Raw genomic sequence first — 23,177 nt, forward strand, 5'->3', positions numbered from 1 at the left:
GTACCTAGCTTACCCAGGTGGACCTCTCAGTGGCTCCGGCCCCCTGAAATGTCACTCCACAAATCTACAACATCCTTTTGAGCGCCAACATAACCTGTGACTTCATATGCTACTATAATCTGATGGGCCGTCATTGCAAGGGGTTTTGCTTCTTTCGTTTTTCTTTGCAGTCAAACGCTCTTTCTGGTGGTTGCCCTGGTGCATCCAACCTGTCACTTCTAAATGCATTCTGTAGTAATTGAGAAGGTGACGCTGGATATTGAGGCGCATACACCTCGAGGCTCATGCTCTCAATCACTATGATTATAGAATTTGAACCATGCACAGAGCATTCCAGTTCAGAAACTTCGTGTATAATTAGAGGTAACATAAAAGATTGCACAGTGGCTTGGCGCAACCAGGCGGACGACAGGTTGTTGTGATGTCTCAACATCTCCAGTCCCGGTACCTCACCTTGGAGTTCCGGGTCAGCCATCATCTCAGGCACACATGTGTTATCAAATCTGGCGTCGAGGCCTTACATGATTTATGTAGAAAACACAGTGCGGAGGTGGCATCTTATGTCTGTAGAAACCCCGTTGTGGTGGACTTTCCGAGAATGTGATTTTACATACTAGCATCGTGTCAAGTTACCTGGGCAATCAATCACCAGCATGCTGGCGCAAATCATCAAGGTGCTTGTGATAAGGAGGGTCTGTAAGGGATAGTATCAATCAATCACTGCAAGAAGGCAGCTCCAGTAAACATCGGAATATCTCCGTGATGAACGTCCCATGCTGCATGTCCGGAAAGCCCCCCAACAAGCTGGAGGTATATAGGTCAAAGACCGACTGCCTCATACCTGCATGGGGTGCCTCCTTAGGTACTGACGGTACGTCAGTGCACCGATTCAGAGGCAGCTCTGGAGGTGTACAAACTGGATCCAGGTGCCTGCTAACAGAGGGAATTTAGGCGGCGAGCAGGCGCGCAGGCTGTAGGCGGTTCGCATGGTCATCCCGCAACATCAGCTCGAGCGCGCCTCGATTAATGCGCTGTCAATTATTCCGGCCTGAATGGATTCAACGGGATTCAGCTGTTTTTTATGCATTCAATCCGGGTTCGCTACAGTCGATCTCGTGCAGACCCGGCATACAGGGCTTGGCGCCTCCGCTCCGTGCTTGGGTTTGAACAACACAGATGACGCTAGAAAGGCTCACAGCGATGATGGAGCAGCTGGATCATGAAACCATTCGCAGAATACTATACTGTGAAGACAACGAGCAAGTTGCAGCAAATCTGATGTTAACACCCGCTCCATGTCAAAAAAGTCAGTATGTAGGCAGTTGAGCCACCTCACCATTTCGAGGCAAACCACAACGGTTTTGCATGCAAGTTCAGACCTGTCTCACTGAACAGTCATGGGCCTTTGTTGATGGAATTGTCGGATAAGTATGAATTGAGGCTAGCCATTGCCCTGCAACCCATCCCAAGCAAGGGCGTCGAGTTACCAACCCAGGGCTGGTCAGCTTGAATCATCCACCAGACCAAACTTACCAGGCCACACAAGCCCAGCCAAACTAACACACCACCACACCACCCCAGCTTAGCCCGGACGGACCATGACCCACACCTCCGGCCATCTCCATCATAATACCTAGAAGCTTCTCCGACCGGCCAACCAAGCCGAGGTCAGGTAAGGTTAGTAGCAGCTCTTGAGGAAAATTTGCCCCGCGTTTTGGTCACCGAGGGCCTCTTGAGTACCGCTCTCCCCGGGAAGGTCAGGCACCCATGTCAACCCTTCACGCCTCATGTTGGAAACGGGGGCTCATGGCACTTACTGGCCTGCGCGCTCCAGAGATGGAATGAAATACAGCTGAGCTCTACTCGCGCAGGCTTGATACCAGGTGTTATTTCCATTAAAGCCAGACCTTGCCTGGTAATCATTTCCCCCTTACCCTCGTGCCGTTAATCACACGTTAAATGCGCCTGCAGGTGTATCAAGCGCTGAACACTATTTGAACGTGACCTGGACAATATGGTTCTACGAGAGAGAGAAAGCCTGTCTGTCTGATCTCTGGCTCTTGTATTTGGAGAATTGCGAGGGTTTGAAGACCACAGCTAGTCTTAGAAGGCTGACACCAATGACGCACCGGTTGCGATCCAAAATTCATGAGTCAATGCATGGGGCATTAGAACTGACGCATGCCGCATCGAAGCCTCGTAGCTTCAAAGCCGGGGAGTGAAGACCGTTGCAGAGCGCTATGGATCCCCAACAATTGTCATCGCAATGTTGGAGCTGTCGGTCGCCCTCAAGGAGTACCTACTGTGTGGTTTTTAGACCAACCTCCGTAGGATTAGCCCCAGCAGCAAGCAGCCCAAGTGCCACCCGTGCAATGTACCTAGGTAGGTAGTGTTTTTTGGTCCACTTTTTCCAAATCTATCAGCCAAAGACCGATCACGTCGCTAGCTGATATGGAAGATGACAGGGGCCTCAATACTAGTATGTACCTTACTTAGGAAAGAGTCTGCCGGTATCGTTGGTCTGAGCAGCCACACTCAATCGTTGGCACTCACCTGTACGGCACAGCACAAGTGGAAACTTTTTACCAGAAGTATCAACCAATATTTTTCCACGTACTGCATAGACATGGGTCCACAGCGAGAGGCTAAGCGGGCGAGAAGAAGGCTGTATTCCTGCACTGTTTTCTTCAATACGGCCGACCATTCCGCCATCAGTCGTTACAATGTTCTCAGACTACAGGCGCCGTTGCTTCAGCTTCTGTCGAAACCAGTCCTTGCTGGAGTATATGTTTCTCACCACCGACAATTGTACGCCAGACACAAACATCCTCTGAGCTAGCAAGTTGGCATGTGTCTTGGCGCCGATGGCTGACGGCCGCTAGGTCTGATATCACTCAGTACAGGTTTACCCCGCGGTGGAGCCCCGGCGTGCCAGACCCTTACGTGCAGATGCCCCAGCGGCGTCGACCACGACGCACCACGCGCACCCCCGAACTCGACCCCGACCCCCCGACCCAAAATTGACAGACAGGGCTGCATCGGTGCTCTGTGCTTACTTCCCGCTAGACGGCCATGAGAAACGGACACACGCCAACCGTCGGGCTCCCTGGCGCGCTGCTAGTCAGTCCTTCCGCATCCTATTCCTCTTAGGGCTGCCCGCCGACACTGTTCCTGCTAGGTACCCGTTAAGGTATAATTTGTCCCCCCATCACGCACTCCTGGCCAGAACGCTGGTCTGGTGTCATCCACCACACCGTCGCCGCTCCGACCTGTCCAAGAAAATCATCCACTCTGTGCCACCACCAATTCGAGCAATGCCTAACCAGCGCACTCAAGAAAGAATTCGAGGCACCACGCAGCTCTGCTCGTACTGGCCTTATAAAGACAGAAGTGGTTCTACCAACTTTCACACATACTGCTGGTGCCTTTACTCCATCTTCTTTTTACACATCTCCAGACGAGAATCGAATTTCAGGTGCGCGTATAAGCTATTTGCTGCTAATAGTTGAACACCTGTTAGCCGTGACTAGAAGAACATCACTATTTCATTGAAAACGTTTCGTTTTCTTTTCCTCTGCTTCGCCCACCACCAACGTCTTCGTTTCTTACTTCCAGTGTTGAGACACCTGGCTGTCATACCGTTTTAACATAAGCCAGTTGTCATGGCATCGCAACGTCCCGCTCAGGGGTCTGCTAATTCGTACGTTCTTCAATTTACAGTTACTGTATCTCCTTGCCGTCTGTCTTTCCTTTCTTTGTTCTATTCCCCCCTCGTTCTCGATCGATCCCACGTTCTTCATAATGATATCTATCCATACAGCGAGGGCAAATCGGCCTTGGTGGTAGATCCTCAACAGGCAAGGGTGCGACTTGATCTTTTTAAATCGGACAACCATCTTAACCCGTTGCATCTCCAGGCCGGCGATAGCCAGCATCCGACAGGCCGGGCCCGTAGAATTGCCGCCGATATTGGTCAAATCAACTTGACGTTTCCTGGTACTGCAAGCCAAGTTGGACCCCTTACCCAACCAGCACAGGAGCACGACGTGCTCAAGGGCATTGGGTCGCAGTTCTAGGTCACTTTCGACATTCCTTGGTCGGACGATCCACGCATGGATACTTAGGTACCTACATGCGGTACCGCTATGCTCACCTGAGTTAGCGCGAGTATCCCTGGGCCACTAGTGTCACATCTGGCCAACCGGCCGGTTGACGATGATGGAATGAACCGACGGGTGACAGCGCAGCGGGACTCGGAATAACGCAACCTAACTCACGGAAGATGATACGCTCATGGCCGATTGAAGTGACAGTCAGACGCCGCTTGACATCGTGGTTTTAAATACATATCACATCGATTTCATAAATAACTTCTTGAGTGCTAAAGTATGACGACGGTGGTCAACGCCCATTATTCAGACACACTGCAGATTGCTCCGCTTCACAGCCTGCCATTTGTTGCCTTTCTCTTCAAATTATACATGTTGAGCGAAGTTGAGATCAATTTGCCTGTGTGATAAGGTAGGTTAGCTACAACTGAGAAGCGCTGCATGCCATCCCATCAGCACCAACGAGTCTGCCGGGCTCGAGCCCAGGCGCGCTTATAATGATCCAGAACCCAGTCCACAGGACTTTATTCGTACTCAGTCGCGGGCTGTTGGACCTGATGCACTCCCAAGTCCAACTGCAGCTTACCTCTGAGAGCAATCGTCTGGCGGTACGCGTACGTACCACCGCTCGTGATCGGCGGAAGTCCCGCGCGCTGGCAACGCAGATGGACCCCGAAGAGCTTACTCACAACAATGGCAGAGACATCAGGGACTTGGCGACTCTGGCACCCCGAGCACGGCTAAACCGCAATGAGGCTAGCAGCGCTTTTCACTGGCGCACCCCTGTCCAGGGCTTGCCTACGGCCAATCAGGTGTACTCCTTAATGCTGCCTCTCTCTTGGCACCGCTCATCAGAAATCAAAATCCTCTAGATGATCGCGGCACTGGGATACCGCAAACTCCCGCCGCGAGAAACTTGAGCTCCGTCGCAGAATGACCGCCTGTGATTGAAATGTCTTCATATGAGGCAAAACAATTTAGTTGATCTCTCAGAGTATCCCGCTCAAGCTGGTTTTGCTTAAACCCAGTTCCTCTTCAGCATCGATTTCCACTAAAGTTTACCCGTTAACCCCACGCGACCGCCGTCCTCTCTATGATCACCAAGGTACCTACCCTCGAGATCTCAGCTACTGTGCCCCCTGCTTTTCTTGTCAGGGAGAGCACCGTCTCTTGCTCGGAAGAGCCTCTAAGTCACACTGTTACAGCCGATGTGTCTAATACTTTGAGGAAGCATGATGGCTTCTTAGCGACCCGTTCAAGGTTCAACAACCACGTTAGCCCCTTCATTTCATAGTTCACGGTCAATCTCTTTATACTTTCCGTCCACGCGGTAATTTGATCATTGCGACTTGCATCATCATATTTTTGGCTTGACGTAGTGACGACGCACCGGTTCTGGTGACAAGCACCGCCGAGCTACAGGAGCAAGCTCGAGTGCGACTGGAGCAATTCAACAGGGACCGTGATCTCGAGCCATTCGGAGCCGGCAAAGACCCACTAAGCCGGGCCGTTAGAGGGAAAGCCGTCATTAATCAATTCAACCGAAGCTTCGCAGATTCCACCGTTAGCTCCGACACCACCGCTCATTCTTCCTCGCGCGATGGAAAACTCAGTGGCATTGGCTCTCAATTTTGACAGAGTGTGAAGGCGCCCTGGTCGGGTTTGTCGGGTGCGATGGCAGGGACCACCCCCGGGTGCCGTACCCAGGAACGCCCTCCACACCCGTGCACCCCTGAGAATCCCCCAGCAGTCACTCCCGCAGAAGGCCTGCTTCTGAAAGGGTTGCCGCCACGAGCAGTTCAGACGAGGTGCCATCGCTGGAGCTTGGGCCACCCTGACCAACACCGACTGCATGGCGAAAGCATGCGGTACGTCTATCATCACGTCCTCTTGCTCTTGGCGAATTATTAACGGTCATTTTGCTCCAGATCCGGCGTATGGGTTTGTCCTTGACAGTATCTCCTAGGTTCAAAACGATGCGTTTATTGGTGCTGCCGAAGCTCTTTGGACGGCCAAGGGTCGAATGAGACAGCTTGGGCGACTTAGTTTGGGTGGTGTTGGAAATGTCACACGGGATGCATTGCGGCGGGGCACCGACGACACGGAACCGACGATATCCCACGATGAAATGTTACCACGCGAGCGTCTCTATATAAATTGGATCTGTATTTCGATTTGGATACTTTTTCCATGCGCTCTTTCCATGCGCTCTGCACAGCATGCGTTTGTTCATGTGTGCTACCGCGGCGCATTCTTCTCCGACCAGCATGCTGCCTCGTCGCGGATTGACACATTTTCGGACATCTCCAAATCTCCTGATAAAGTAGCATATGGGTGAAAATTTGAAGTGAATGCCATTTTCAGGGCCCGCCGACCAGGAGGCCGGTGGTGTGGAGTACTCATGTCGTAGACCGGTGCGAACCTATCGAATTAATGACAAGAAATATGTCTGCTACCCCCGATGAAAGTCAGGTTCTGCAACCATGGCCATTCTTTGCTAGTAACTCGTGGTTTCTCTTCAAACTGGAGGCCCAGAAATGTGCTGCCACGCAGTCGACATGGGCCGAGTCTTTCAGCAAACCCATGGATATTGCCTGCCTTTGAGGGTGTGTCAAACTTGAGTCGCACCGATACCCGCACCACCCACCCTTATTCTCTGCTACGTAACACTTGGTACGGTTTTCTGTTGCAAAATCACACCTACGGATATTTATTTGGCCCGTTCCTGCCCAGTATCTGGTACTCGGCTGACGCAGCCACCGCGGCCTCTGCCGAAGCCGTCACACAAACTACCCCCATTAGTGCCCTGGACGGATCGACTCTCGTCCAATACCTCGCCCTTCCTGGAAATTTAGTCCAGGCCAACGGTACGTTTGAATCAAATCATTAGGTCTTGTCCAATCATCCAAGAAATGCCCCATCAAGATGCGCATAAGCCAGGCATGCTTTCGGTGTCACGTTTTCGTCCGTCAGGTGAGTTGAAGACATCTATATGGCATCAAACACCCAATTGCGAAGGGACACATCGAGTTTGCGCGAATAAAGAAGGCCAATGCTTTTTTTTGGAAGCCTCGTTCTTCCTCGTACGGCAAAACTTTCCCCCCAAATTTGAGATGCGCTGACATCGTTGCGAAGGATCTTTCCACGATGGCGTTTCGGACGTATATGCATCTGGCAGTGACATGGCAGACCTGAATGCCCGAAAATATCGCGGCCTAATGTGGTTACATGAAGAGCTTGTCGTACTGCGTGTCAACGGACGTGTCATTCGTAGCACAATAAGGGTCAGTTACTGAGACATGCCGCTGAACCTGGCACCTGAACACATTTGACAGCTTTTAGATGAGATGGCTAGCCAGGTGAACACCTCAAGTATGAAGGAATGGTAATAGACATTCATAAATTCCCGAGAGCATGGATGATTCAAGTTGGGCGACAGGCTTCGGCACCGAGAATTATATGATAGGTGATTCTGTGCTGGGGAGACGTATTACACCCTCATTTCCAGTGCATAGCAAGACGTGTATTAGGAACATTGACTTGCGATAATAGCCATGTTAAGTGTATCATAAATACTTCGGGGTTCTTCTCATTATAATACACATATCCAGGTTGCCATTCCATTACTGCTCCCATAACCCGTGTCTCGTACAGCGATGGTTTACTACACTCCAAGACGGACGCACAAGCAGCCCTGGCCCTCCCTACATCCAATGCATTGACCCGTAGTCAACCAAACAAAGTGAAAAAGGCCGATGTGCAATCGAATTATAGCCATCTTACTCTTGTAGAGTTGGAATGACAGGATGCCACATAACACCCGCCGATGCAAAGCTCACGATCTATGATGACCTCTTCAGTCCATAAGTGGAATAATCTCTGTGACGAAACTCACACATCGTTAGAATGACGACTCAAAGTCAAAGCTACCTCGGACCATTCTGAAACTGATCACCAATGCCTTCCAGACAGAATGGAAGAGACGCAGTAGACAGGCCGTTGCCAACCGACACAATTTTGCTGGTCTGACTTGGAAAGAGGTGTTCAATACTGCTGAGCACTGCTTGTATGTGATGTTGTCTCTTCTCATTCCTTGCGACGAAGTTCTCTCCGAGAGCCGGACCAAGTGATTCTTGATATGACATGAAGTTGTCCAAAGGCGCGGGGGCACAATCTGTTGGTAGTCCAGAAGGGGCAGGGCGAGCAGAGGGGTCTTGGCTGGTAGACGCAAATCGCTATCAGTAAAGAATATCCCTCAGACTATCATCATGAACAACGGGATGGAGAGCCTCCGCAAGGCTAAGAGTGGGAAGTACGCCAAATAAAAGAGAATGTCTGAACCTACGAGATCGCCGACCCCTGCATAGCAGTGGTTGAGGTCATGGCGTGCGAAGGCTCAAGATGCAAGCCCGTGTGAGGTAGATTGGAGGTTACGAATGAAAAAGAGACGGAGTTCTGGGTGGAAGTCAAGATGAGACTGGGGGTGAAGAAAGACAAAAGTTGAACCTGCGTCAAGTCTGGTCTTGGTAGCCGCTGGCGGGTCACTTAGACAAGAGATGGCAGTATTCGTAGATGATGATTGCAGCATGGCATGATCTGGGAGAACACCAACATGGATCTCATCTTGGGGTGTCTGATTTTATATGAAATAATCAGCTTGTACCGCGAGTATGACTATGAGGATGGGCATCTTGATGATCTCGAGCTTTTATTTTGTGTGTGAGGAGAAGAGGGTGTGGCTTGAAGGGTGACAAGGGGGTGTGGTGTGGACTCTGCTAGCGGCTGGGCCAGGGAAGTTGCTCCCTAGAACCCTGCTGCAGAACAGGACAGGGGTGACAGGGGTGACAGGGGTGGCTGAGGTGGCTTTAGCGTGCGAGGACACGGAACCTGGGTGTTCGCTCGTCCGTTCGATTCTTGCGAGGACCTCCCGACGAGGGTGGGCAAGGCGCACACGGCAAGCTGCTGCTGAAGTTCCCAGGTTCCCACCACCTCTTCAACACCCAATTAGGCCGCTCTACTCTGCCGAAAATCACTGAGAGTGCAAGGGAGGTAGGTAGGTAGGAGGGTGGTAATAGAGAACAGCGACTCGCAGCGAACTTTCCCGCCGACGCGGTCGTAAGACAGCTGGAAGAGACATTACTTGGCCATCAAGCCTAACCTATGATCGATCATACATGGATGAATTAACCAACCATACCAATCTGGGGGCCCATGTTTGCGCATAGACGACGCACTTTTTTTTCGCGATCACTCGACGGGGCACACAACGAAACTGACCAGGCATGTTGGCAGACACTTGAGCTTCATAACCATGACATGACAGGTCAACATGTGAGCTTCAAATGTTCAGAGAGCTATCAATTCGCTCGAAAAGCTGCATAACGTCGTTACTCCTGCATAAGTACGAGGCCTCGGACGGATGAGCATGAGACTCAAATGGTAGACTGTTGCTGCGCTTGCTGAACACAGGCCGTGGTTGTTTTGCAACGCAGAATGCCCTGTCCTCTTTCGCAGGTGATGGAAGAGTTGCTACCAATTACTGGATGTCCAACCTGTTTGGTCTAGGAGGCCAAGCGACCTGACAAGGCAGTCCGATTGTGTGTCGTAGCTGATCCCCATCCCACCTCATCCCAACTTTCCCCATTGCGCAGCTGGTCGCACCTCCCCGTCCTTGTCCTTCGCCGTATTTCGCGCTTGCAGGGATGCTCCTGACCATCAGGTACGTGCTACTGCGACACCCTCCGCCTGGGAACAACCCCCCAGTCCAGGCCTGGAGAAATCGACCGAGACACACACACACACACACACACACACACACACACACACACACACACACACACACACACACACACACACACACACACACACACACACACACACACACACACACACACACACACACACACACACACACACACACACACACACACACACACACACACACACACACACACACACACACACACACACACACACACACACACACACACACACACACACACACACACACACACACACACACACACACACACACACACACACACACACACACACACACACACACACACACACACACACACACACACACACACACACACACACACACACACACACACACACACACACACACACACACACACACACACACACACACACACACACACACACACACACACACACACACACACACACACACACACACACACACACACACACACACACACACACACACACACACACACACACACACACACACACACACACACACACACACACACACACACACACACACACACAAACAAACACACACCCCGAGCAAAAGATAGACAGAGACGCTAGCTCCCCCCTCCCACGCCCACTTCACCTCCCCTTCAGTGATCCTCGGGTGTTTCTGGCTTGAGTGCAGGGCACGAACAGCCTTGCTGCAGGACAGGACAGGGGTGGCAGGGGTGCTCTGGCGTGCGAGGACACGCAACCTGGGCCCAGCTTAGGCCACTCAACGCTGGAGTTTTGGAAGCATACCTAAGGTACCTTAGCCATAGACACCAGAAGAAAATGTCATCCCTTTCAGTTCAGGGTCATGGCAGTGCGTAGCTGCTCGTCTCGCGCCGTCGGGTGACAGACAGCGGGCGGGAGTAGAAGCGCGTGGGTTTCGCCGCACCAAACGCCTGAAGCACACACTCACCCTTGGGATCCCGAAAATCCTGGCTCGGTGCTGTATTGGATTCATCTGCGTCACCCGGCTTCCTGGAATTAGGACTGGCACCGAGCGTACCGAGCCGCTGTCGTCGTGCTTTGCGTTACTCGAGGTGCAAATTTCGACTTGACTGTGGAGTGGTAGAGGTACTCGGACTTCGGACGAGCAACCCAGCTTTCGTTGAGGACCCAGGTATTGTGATCGCTACCTATGTGCGGATTGAGTGGCCCATATACCCCATGCGTAGGTGAACTGCCCAGCCTAATTGACGCGGCCGTGGCTATCAATGGAAGTCTGGAGAAGAACGGGACCTGACTCCAGCCAACAATGAAGAAAGAAGGAAACAGTGGCGCAGACTGCCGTGGTACAAGTATTCGGTACCGTACCAGTGCCATGCGCATCCCTTCACTCCCACCCCTCAGGCCCTGTGCCCCTCCCAAAGAACCGCTCTACCAACGGCGGGACACGTACCGGTACTTCCATAGCTGCCGTCTCCTCCGTCTCAATCCATCCACTTAAGGTTCCCATCTCCCGGTCGTGTCGGTCTGCCAGGTACTTGCCAAGTCGTCTAGCTGTACTGTGTGGGTGGAAAGGTCGTTAGAATCCGTCAGTCTTCCACCCTTACCATTTGGCGCCATCACCGTATAACGCTGTCAGAGCCTCCTGGCCGGAACGAATTGCTTGACGACATATTCAAAGATCTCACGGTGTTTCCCGGCGCAGTGTACCTGAATAGGCTGCCGCGGCCCACAACGTAACCACCAAGCCACACAGTGTGAATGGCAATCGCTCTGGGAGACCCGTGGGGGTAGGGGTTTCTTTTCCCAAGGTTATTTGATACCCCAGCGGCTCCATAAGTGTCTGATCGTAGATGTGACGAGGGACAATCGTTCCAACGGGTATCTCACTCTGACGGACGTAGTGGAATCAGCGTCTGGTCAAACTGGTCTCCGACAGTGATGACTCTCTTGCCCCGGGACGCTTTTTGAAATGTCGTTTGAAGTCCTCCTGGCCAATAATCTCATTTCAAGTATGCTCTCCGGTCTGGCCTGTCCAAAGAAAGTTTCCATGTTCAAGCCCGGGGAAGTTTCTGCGAGCGGGGAGCAAATACTTGACCGTCTACCCGCATAGATGCGCCACCAAAGTATCTCGTCAACGTGATATCGGTCCCGGGCTGCCAGGATAGTGGTAGCCAGCCCTGCTTACCCGCTACCCGCGCATCCTTCTTTGACAACAATGTAGGTTAGGTAACTCCGGTACCAGGAGCGACAAGTCTCAGGTCCGGACGGGGTCCGTCTTTTCCCCCTCCTGACTGATAATACGTTGCCCGGCGCCTCCCTTCTTTCATCGCCCCGCGTGTATAGTGTACACGATCATCGCCATAGAGGAGCTGCTTCCGTTATTTTCGCGGCTTACTAGCATTTTCCCGCAATGGCTCCCATTACCCAGGGCTTCACAACTAGGTTGCGAGTGGATCAAAGAAGCAGAACATGAGTCTAGTCTGGATCACCCTCAAACCCTCAAGCCATCTTCTTCATGTTCTTGCCACTGCTACTGGCCCTCCCTACGTCAGCCCCTCCTAATCATTGATGGAAACTTGGATCTACCGGTCCAGGTGTATACCTTCCCTCCACAATCAGCCAAGACTGAAAGCTCTAGCGTATCGGTCGAGGCTTGGCCATGAAACGTTGATTGTGCCTTGGCACACTATATCTTTAGTAATAGTGGGATGCGCAGCCGTTATTGGCGCAAGTGGTCGCGTTTTTTGACTTGTCGCAGATGCTCAACGCTAATGTCGACGCGGTCCTCCTAATGGGCTACTCAAACGCATGCCAACCGGCGGTACGTGAGGAAGGGATCGGAAAGAGAGGATGCTTCAGCCATGGCCCTATCGTGGCAGTTCAACCCATCAGTCAAAACTTTCGATTTGTCTTTCCCTCCAATTCTATGTTAAATGCACAATCGATCACACGCCTTCCTTGTTATGGGTAAGGTAACATATCTGAAGTAGGTGACCGGAGTTGAGCTAATTTAGCCCCGCCGGTGGCCGTAACGCTCATTGTAACAGCCCGGCTAACAAGCATGTGTCCGGAAAGAGGTATGACCACCGGCGAAACTTACGCAACTGTCAAGATCAAATGTGTTACGGTTTCGGGGCATGTATCTTACCTTATACTGTCTTGCCGTTGTTTTGTGTACCTGAATGTGTAAGTCGGGAGACAAGGTATAGTTAAGATCGCACTTATTTGCGTTTGCCTTACCCGAAACCCCTATTAGTACGCGATTTATTACCCCTCTATACCACTTTTTACTATTAATAATAACACTACTAACGTTAATTAACGCGCTTCTTAATATAATTTAGGTTTTTTAATACTATTTAGAGTATAATATAGGTATAATATTATAATACTAAAGTAGGATAATAATAATCTAGCCTCTATATAATTAGTATAGTTATTAAAGTTAGTAATATTATATAAAAGTAAAAATATCTCCTTAAAACTAGGATTTCTATTAATAAAACTAGTAATATAAAAATCCTTTCTACTTATTTTAGTTCTCTAAAAAAAAGATTATAAAAAAGAGCTTATACTATATTAACTTTAATCTAATTTAAAATATATTACTTTTAATAAAATAGTTATAATAGGAAACCTTTAGCTAATTATAAAAAAGATAATAAACTCCTCTATTAGTTTTAAAAGAGGTAAAACTAGCTTAATTAATAGGGGGTATAATAGTAATTAGAACTCTTAAGGTAGGGTAAATATAAGAGGAAGAAAGTTTTATACTAGTAATAATATATATAAATCTATAATTAAAGTTATTATTTAATAACTTTAATTATAAATAAACTTTATAAATAAGTAATATAACTTATTAATACTAAAAGTAATAAATAATAGTATTAATAAAGTTAAAGAGATATAATAACTAAAAATTAATAATATTAAAACTATTATTAAAGCTATTACTAAGGCTATTATTAAGACTACTATAGAGCTACTAATTAATCTTATTACTAAAAAGAATAATCCTTTTAAAGAATATTTATTACTACCTCTATTATAACTATTACTACTATTATTACCTCTTATAGAATTTTAAGTTTATATAGAGATTAAGATTTCTAAAAATAGTATTAAAATATAATTAGATATTAAGGTTAAAGAGATTAAATAAGAAAATATAAATAACTAGGTTAAATATATTATTTATAATATAATTAGAAACTTCTACTATAAATATATTTTATAGTATAATAATTACTCTTTTATATTTAATTCTACTTAAGTTACTTTCCTCTTTAGCTTAAATTATTAAGCTATATTCTCTAAAAAGATATTCTATATTAACTACTAAAAGCCTAATAATTAGGATTTATAGTTATTTAAATACTAAAGATAGATTAATAATATTATTAAGAATAATAAGAGGAAAAATAAGTTATTATAAATTAAGATTATTACTCTTATTATATTAAAACTACTTAATTAATATATATTAATCTCTATAAGTTATTATTATAAATCTTAGTAGTTATTTTTAGTACTATCTAATATAAGTTCTACTTAAATAACCTTTTTAGTTAGAGTAATACTACTTTAAAACTTTATTAAGATATCTTTATAACTTAATATAACTTTATAAACTTTATATTAGAATAATAACTTTATTAAGTTTATTCCTATTAGACTTAGTAATATTAGTAAACTATTATACTAATAGAGGTAATAAAGTAACTTATTATTAATTAATAAATTAAGATAGAAGAAGACCTAAAATATATATTAAGTAATCTAAGTTCTCTATAAGTATAAGTTAGGAGTTAAATACTTTAATAATTATAATAATATTATTAGTAACTACTATATTACTTATCTTTTTACTTTATTAAGCCTACTTATTTATTTTTAGATCTATAAATAATATCTTATAACTTAAGCTAAAGCTATAACTAATAGAAAAATAACTATTAATAAGTCTCTAGAGAATATTATTATTAATATAACCTTATATTATAATAACTACTTCTATAAGAGTAAATCTAAGCTATAAAGTAAGGTTATACTAAAAGTAAATAGTAATAGAAGTAGTAGAAATAGTACTAATAAACTTAATCTACTCTCTTTTAATCTCTATATTATAAACTAAATTAATATACTATTACTATTACTATTCTATAACTTTATACTACTAACTTATCCTTATTATAATTATTATACTCCTATTTAGTTATTATTATTAATACTACTACTAATAAAACTATTATTAATATTACTATATACTAAGAAGTAAAATTTATTAATTTTATCCTCTTCTCTACCTATTCTTTAAATTAAACTTATATTATAACTTCTCTATAAATATCTAAAGTATTTATAAAAAATAAAAGGAACTAGAGATACTAAATAGGATATTAATCTCTCTACTACTTTTAATACTATTCTATAAACTTATTTCTAACTTAAATCCCTTTAAAAAGCACTAACTAATTAGTTTAATAAAAATAATATNCTTATTTCTAACTTAAATCCCTTTAAAAAGCACTAACTAATTAGTTTAATAAAAATAATATCCTTATAGGTATTATAGAGATAATTAGAAGTAAAATTAAATAATTCCTAATTAAGTAAAATATTATAGATTTAATAACTAACTATAGTTTATACCTACCCCTTTATAATATTAAAAGCTAATAGATTTTTAAATAGATAATATAATACTTCTAGATAATATAATACTTCTAGTTAATACTATTAAATAAGACCTTCTAATTAAAATAATTAATAATATTTACTCTCTTACTACTTCTCTTATTTAATTACTTAATAATAATAATAATAGTAAGTTTTAATAAGTAGAGAGGGGTTTTTTCCTACTTCTTTATATAAATATAAAAATCTTAACTTTAATAATTAGTAGTAATTTATCTAATAAATAAGATATATTTCTAATACTATAACTAAAGAGAAATATACTATAATTAAGGTATTATAAGGCTAACTAACTATTAAGATTAAATTATTTTTATTTTATATTAATATTACGTTCTTTTAAGTAAAAAAGCCCTTAATAATATTAAAGTTAAATATAACTATAGCTATAAACTTAACTTTATAGTAAGCTCTCCTCTCTATTAATATCTCTATTTATTTTAATATAAATACTATAATAATAAAAGTAATATAAGATAATATTAGTATTTTTAGCTACTTTAAGAGTATAGTTATAAAGAAAGTCTATAAAAAAGATATCTATTACCTTAATCTATTTATACTTTATATATTACCTCTATAAGTAGTTTTTAAGGTTACTAAAAAATACCTTAATAGAGTTAAAATCTAATAAGTATATAGGTAAGTATAGTAACTTAATATTATACTATTAATAAGTATCTTCTAACTACTTCTAGTTATATTATACTATATTATCTATAACTAAAACTAATTTTAAACTAAGAAACTTCTTTATCTTTAGTAGTATAAAGTTCTTAATTTAATATAAGAAGCTATTAGTATCTATATATCTAAGATAAATAATATAATTAAGAGAACTATTAATAATAAGGGTTAATAAGATATAATATTATATACCTCTTTTTATAATACTTTACTTTAATAGCTTTATACTTTTTAGTACTTAACCTATATATCTAATACTACTTTAATAATTAATACTACTCTTATTAATAAAAATAAATATATTANAGTAGTGTAGTTATAAATTAATATAGTATATACTTCTTATATAACTTAGTTTTATTATTAAGTAATATACTAAATCTTCTTTTTCTTCTATTAGATCTTTTTAAAGTAATAAGAGATTACTAATATAGATATAAATAAATTAAACTTTTTTATAAGAAAACCTTAAACTTTATTAAAGTAATAGTTAGTCTTATTATATAAGAGTTTAAAGATTACCTCTTTATAGATTAGTAATATTTTATAATACCTAGAACCTATTAATTAATATAATTTTAATATATCTCTAGATACCTCTTATTATTAATAATAGATTTAAATTATTATAATATTATATTTAATAAGTTTNTTTTATAATTAATTTATTATTAAAGTAGTAGATAAGTAATAACTTCTTTAGCTAAACCTATTACTTACTACTTAATAGCCTTAATATTATCTACTCTATAATATTAGTATAATTTTAATTAAATATAGTATTAGCGAGGAGGATAAACAGTAAGAGGGCTATATTATATATATTTTATATTACTAAATAGGTTTAATAATAAGATCTTTAGTATTAATATATTTAAAGTACTCTACTATTAAAAGATAGAATATAGTTATATAAATATTATAAAATAAAAAGAGGTTTATTAATAATACTAATAGTTAATTTATATTTAGATTTTATAATAATATATATTAATTTACTAATAATACTAGCTAGATAGATAATAATAATATTATAAGCCTTAAATTAATATAGTTAGTAATAGTTTTAGTTCCCTATAGTACTTTAATATACTTATTTAAGAGGAGTTAACTTTATAAAGATAAAAAGAAGGATAATATATAGATTCTAGTAAAAAAAGGGTCTTCTAAAGCTATTAATAATTAATTTATATAATAATTCGCATTAATTAATACGTTTTTAGTATTAGTACGTATAAATAGGTAAAAGTGGCGTAGAGGGGCAATAAATTGCATACTGACAGGGGTTTCAGGTAAGGCAAACGCAAATGAGTGCGCACTAAGGGCCCCCGCATCGGGGCTGTGAAGGAATCCCTGTCAATGATGTGCACTAGTGACACAAGCATTGCCTATTTCAGATAGCTTTCCCACGTTGAGTCGCACAGACAAGACGGGATCCTAGTCTCGTTGTAGCCAGATCGGACGACGTGCGATATGTCAATCTGATATTCAGACGAATATCGCGGCGCAGCTTTTGATGATGGCTTCGGATACCATAGAGGGTGGACGAGCAAGCCTGGAACGCCTTCCGCGCCGCCACTCATGCTTCTTATTGACTTTCTGACCTTGGTGTATGGCGTAGGTACTCCAGGCAGCCCAGGCAGCGGGGTGCGGTCTTTGCGAACCGTCTTTGCGAACCATTTTTGAGCGAGAGCCGGCACGGGCGAAGAGAAACATTGTTGCAGCTAAATTAGCATGTGATGCAATGAAATGGGCGCTTGAGCCTCGACGCAAGCCAGAGGCTCTTGCGCTGACCTGCGTTCAGTTCTGGTCGGCTTGAGAAACAGCAGAGAAGAATCACTGGCGACCTCGCCCGCTGCCAATTAAAACACAATTATATCCTTAGCGCATCAAACCAGTCGATTGGTGAGTGAATTCGTTCATGTTCCACAGCCAGAGTGTGTCCGTGGATGATGGGTTTGTGGAAAAATGACATCCAGGTGTGGCCCATGGTTCTGCTGGATCGCAACGCCTTCGAGTGGGTGTCGAGCGCAAAAAGATGGGAATCAGCCACCTAATGTCGGTGAAAATGCCTGTGGTACTGGGGGGTGTGGAGAGTTGGCTCACATACGAGGTACATGAAGGAGGCAGTGCAAACGTTCTTCTCCATGAACGCGAGGGCATCACTGTGGGCAGGGGAACAACGCAGGACCTCATGGCCAAACGGACCATGAAGATTGAGTTCGTGTGACATCTGCACTTCAAACATCCACGAACCAACCCATTTGGGTCTTCTAGAATGCCACCAAGGCAGACTGACGACGAAAGCCAACCCCGACGGCATCTCAATGACCTAGAGACTGCGCTATTCAAAAGGTGGGAAGCAGCAGGCGGGAAGCTGCACTGACGGGCCGGTCGAGGATGAGAAGAGTGCCGCACGTGATCCTGAACGGAAAGCACACATTGCACCCGGTCAAGTGAGCGATCTTTTGCCGCCTCACTCTTGAGGCCCTCCACAGCTCTTGGGGATCTTGACGATGATAGAAGCCAAGCTGACAGGATGAAGGTTCATCTCGTGTATGGCGCCGTTTGGGGTGGCGGCGATCTAGTCCAAAAGCATCAAGACGGTGAGGGTCTTCCGTCCCTATCCACCAGCGGATGTGCGTGTCCAACGTTCAATTCCCTACACAGCACGCTACACTAGTGTGCTATTCAAGTGCCATCTCTGAGTACCACCCTTGAATGAACCTTTCCTTACGTGTTCTTGCCTGAACGATGCAGACGTTATACGGATCCCTAGGTAAGGAAGTGCGTGACAAGACACCTGCTAGAGGAACAGTGAGTTCGCAGGCAGCTGACTAGCACCCGCCTAAAAGTGAGGAAGGACCACTGCCCGTGTGGTGCATTTTGGAGATGGATTACCTACTCTGCTGCCCCTGCTGGGAGGAACCTAGGTAAGGTAGGATGTGGTGGTGGCCCCGCTGCGCGGCTGCTGTTTCTACCTACCTTATCTTTCCCGTGTCACTTTTCCCACACTACGACTGGGCGTCGACGTACTTCCTTTCCTCCCCCTACCTACCTTCTCCCACAACGCGTCCGTCCTTACCACAGTCCCTACCTCACCTCTTCCTTCGACCTACCACTCGCTGGCGGGGAGGGCGCTATCCAATCTTCATCGGCACACCCACGTTTGACTTTTCCCACTATATCCTCTCCTAGCACGCTTTTTTGCGCACGAAGACGGCCATCGATTCACATTGCCCTTCAACATTCTACGGCGGCAGCTACCCGACCTACCAGTCGTGCGCCTTCGCGGGATCGCGCTCTTGGGCACTGCCCCCTTCTCGCTCTTCTGACCCCATTTCTTCCTTTCCCACTCTCTGCTCAGTCTACTCAGGCGTCGTTTTCCCTACTACAACTCCTTCCTCGAACACCGACTCCTTCGTCCTCGCCTTCATCCTCTCTCTACTTTCCTTCCACCCCCTCCCCAGACCTCTACTCCGGTAATCTTCAACAGAGGCGCCGACCCTCGCTGCCAACGATCATAACGAGGCTGAAAACTGCGAGCAACAACGTCGACTTCTTCCCAAAACCAGAGCACTCTCACTCAGGAACCATTGTGCGAGAAGTCCTGCCTTACCTAGCCCGCTTACCTAGCTACTCCGTCCCAAGCCCCAACCCAAGCTCCCTACTACTCTGGCTATCTTCAACAGTAGCTCGCACAACGAAATCAACGAAGTTCAAATCTGCGAGGGATAACGTAGGTTTCGTCCCAGAACCAGAGCAGTCTTATCCGAGAGCCATTACCCAAGTAGCATAGCTACTTGGCCCCGATTCCAACCTGAGCCTTGATACCCGATACCCGACAACGGCGACCGCCAATAGACGACATAAACAGCGACAGCGACTTGACTTCATTGCCTTTGCCAATCACTTGCCTTGTTATCGTAACGTCAAAGAGACTCGGACACTGCTAGCGGCATCTTGAGCCGGTCACAGTCACGATGGCCGGCAATCAACCCAACACCGACGCACACTCAACAGCCTGCAACCAGGGCTCCGTATCATCACCGTAAGTCACAAACACCATCGGGCGCATGGTCTTTCCACCTTTCCCTGCTCTTATCATCGCCTCTCTTTCTCCACGCCCATGGTATTGTCTCGACTCGGTATCGTTCGTCGTCGCTAATCGTCTCCCACAGAGGGGGTGATGGCAAAGTCGTGTCTACGGCGGAAAGATTGTCGAACGCGCAGACAAACCTGCAACGCTATTTGAAGGACGACGGTGACAGACCTATCGGTGATGAAAAGTCCCGCGTCGGCATACGAGCACAAATAGCTGAGGTCGAAGCCTTGTTCCCAAGCGCCAGCGCCGGTAAGGCTCAGGTGCAGCCTCGCCGAGCAAGCGACCATGAAGCGGAAGCTGTTCGAGCCATTGAAGATCAAGTCTCCAACGTGACTCAAGAGAGGCCTAGAAGTCTGTAACTGGCCCCACCACCACCATCACCTTCGAGCTCTCGGTTTAGCTGCACCTGGTCCCTCGTGTTTGCAATTTATTTCAAAGCGAAGTCGGTCACAACATATACTCGGACTGATTCCCTGATTGATGGTCGTCTTTACGCAGAGGATTTCGTCGAAATTTTGCACGGAGTTTCGGAAAAACATAAGTGTTGCGGACATTCTCGTGACTTACTTTGTCGTTTGCGGATGGGGCCCATTGCCTGGCCTCACGGTTTCGGTTGATGTTTGAGCAGAATGAGGCCGGAGGTAGGCTCACAAGACACCCAAGATCTTTCTCTGTTTTGCGAACGTTGATTTCGTTTGCGGGAAAGAGATGGAATATCGCCTTATGCTTTGGCCTATTCCCTTCGGCAAAGCACAGGTGTTGCGGGCATGATCTTGATTTCCTTTGTTGTTGACGTATGTATCATGCGATTGGCTTCATGGCAGCTGAAGACAGAAGCCAGAGATAGTCTCTCGAGACACTACCTTTCCGGGTGCTGCGAGTCTGAAAGGACCGACATGCGGCCTAGTCGACCCAGACCTTAGAAGGCGTTTGGCTGGCCTTCTGTATGCCAAATAACCGACATCCTGGAGGTACATGACAAACATGGATCGTGGGCCAAAAGTGGAAACGTTGGCAAGAGAAGAACAAGACCAAGGTTGGAGATACGGTTGACGTTGATGTTCTTGAGACAATTGGCCAGCTACAAGGGTGCATTTTTTATTTGTGTGCGATGCGACTGGTTTAGTCATTCAAAATTCAATTGTCATAGCTCGCCGTTTGGTTTTCAACCCTGTGTCTTTCCCATAGCAGTTCTGCATACCTCTTGGGCCTTTTTCTATCGCAACCATTTGGCCTTGCTGTCTGATTCTCAGAATGATACGCTTCGCTGGGAAGCGCGGCCAGAATGGATCTCGATATACAGCTAGACTTGTATTCCTAGTCTCATCAAGTATAATTATCGCCGCCGTTAACTTCTGCTCATGTGTCTACTTTCGTGTGGTCAAGTTGTGTGGTGGGGTTACCTTTGAGGTTTTCATTGAGATTTTCATTGAGGTCCATCGAGAATTACCTTGAGGTTTGTTTACCTTGATAACCCTCCAATATTGCGAAGAGAGTTCATATTCCGTTCCAGAAATGCAAAGTTTTCGTATAGAGGCCCCCTTTTTTACTCAGCCATGCTGCTTATAAGATGCTCGGCTCCCTCGCCTTCTCAAACTCCTCCTGCTCGAACATGCGACTTCCATCACCATCATCGAACCCCACTATCAACATGGCGAATTCCCAGACCCGTCAGATGTCACCGAGAGACGACGCACACAGCCGGCCTAGGGATCCCAGCAGGAAAAGGCTGAACGAACTATACGGCCGAGTTGTCGACAGGAAGACCACAGCCATGACGGACGTACAACAGCAGCTCAAGGACCTCACAGCTTCCCATGTCGAGGGCACATCGGGCCTATCGGACCGCAATTTTCAGGAACAGTTCAAACGACTCGAGGAAGATGTCTACGGCTGCGAGAAAGAGCTTTCCTTAGTCTTACTCAGCAAGAACCAACTTATTGGGATCTTCCAGGACGTCGGTGAGTGCGCGGGGGGTCTCCGAGATAAGGACAAGGCATACATCAACCGGCTTGTTGGACGACTTACACGCACACATGGATTCACGGCGGGGCCCGGAACGAGGCAGGACAACGCGGAGCAGCAAACATTCAGGCAGCGGGTGATTGAGAGATACGATCCGTGCAAAGGGAAAGAGAAACCTGGCCCTAGGTGCTCAATCTCGGGAATTCGATGGCAAGTCGTCGCCACCCACATTGCCAATGTCAACCTGGGTGAGACCACTGCGCGTGAGCTCTTTGGCAAGGACTCGGAGGATCTTGGTGGTGGTGGCCATCTCAATAGCCCACTTAACGGACTGCTGATGCACCGCGACTTGGAGAAGGCCTGGCGCGCCGGGCGATTCCTCATCGTGTCGGACGATTTCGTCGATGACAGCGGGCGCAGGGAGCGTGGACTCAAGGTCGTCGTTCTGGACTTCGAGCTGGAGAAGAAATTCCATGGATACAATTATGACATATCGACCCCCCAGCTGCATGGTCGCAGACTCACTTTTCTCAACAACAACCGGCCCAGTAACAAGTACCTCAACTTCGCGTATACGATGACGGTCCTTCGGCGCCAGGGACTGCAGGCGACTCCGAGTACGACGACCCTCGATCGACGGTTCATGCAGAGCGCGGCTCGGAAGGTCTGGGCGTCAACAGATTCGGACTGGGGACAGTCGTTACTATTCCAGGCATCTCGCCAACTGGGATTTCTCACCGAGGAGGAGGTCAGACAGTTCTACCACATCAAACAGGCGCCTCCCAAGTCATCTGCACTGGAGGACCGAAAGCTGAAGACTGCGGCCATTGAGGTATCATCAATCCTGAGACAACCTGCGCTAAAACATGACACAGAGTTGATGTAGCTTCAAT

At 45.5% G+C, this 23,177-nt stretch overlaps 1 protein-coding gene across 1 annotated transcript; it reads left to right on the forward strand.

Moving 5' to 3' along the window:
- Positions 1-21,970: 21,970 nt before the first annotated feature.
- On the forward strand, positions 21,971-23,170 carry GCG54_00004407 (uncharacterized protein; the record flags this gene model as incomplete). Its single annotated transcript, XM_045404456.1, has 1 exon — positions 21,971-23,170. One exon carries the CDS (start codon positions 21,971-21,973, stop codon positions 23,168-23,170), a length of 1,200 nt encoding a protein of 399 aa, XP_045265240.1.
- Positions 23,171-23,177: the final 7 nt, after the last annotated feature.

Source organism: Colletotrichum gloeosporioides, assembly GCF_011800055.1.
Source record: "Colletotrichum gloeosporioides strain Lc1 chromosome Unknown consensus_37, whole genome shotgun sequence".
Lineage (NCBI taxonomy): Eukaryota > Fungi > Ascomycota > Sordariomycetes > Glomerellales > Glomerellaceae > Colletotrichum > Colletotrichum gloeosporioides.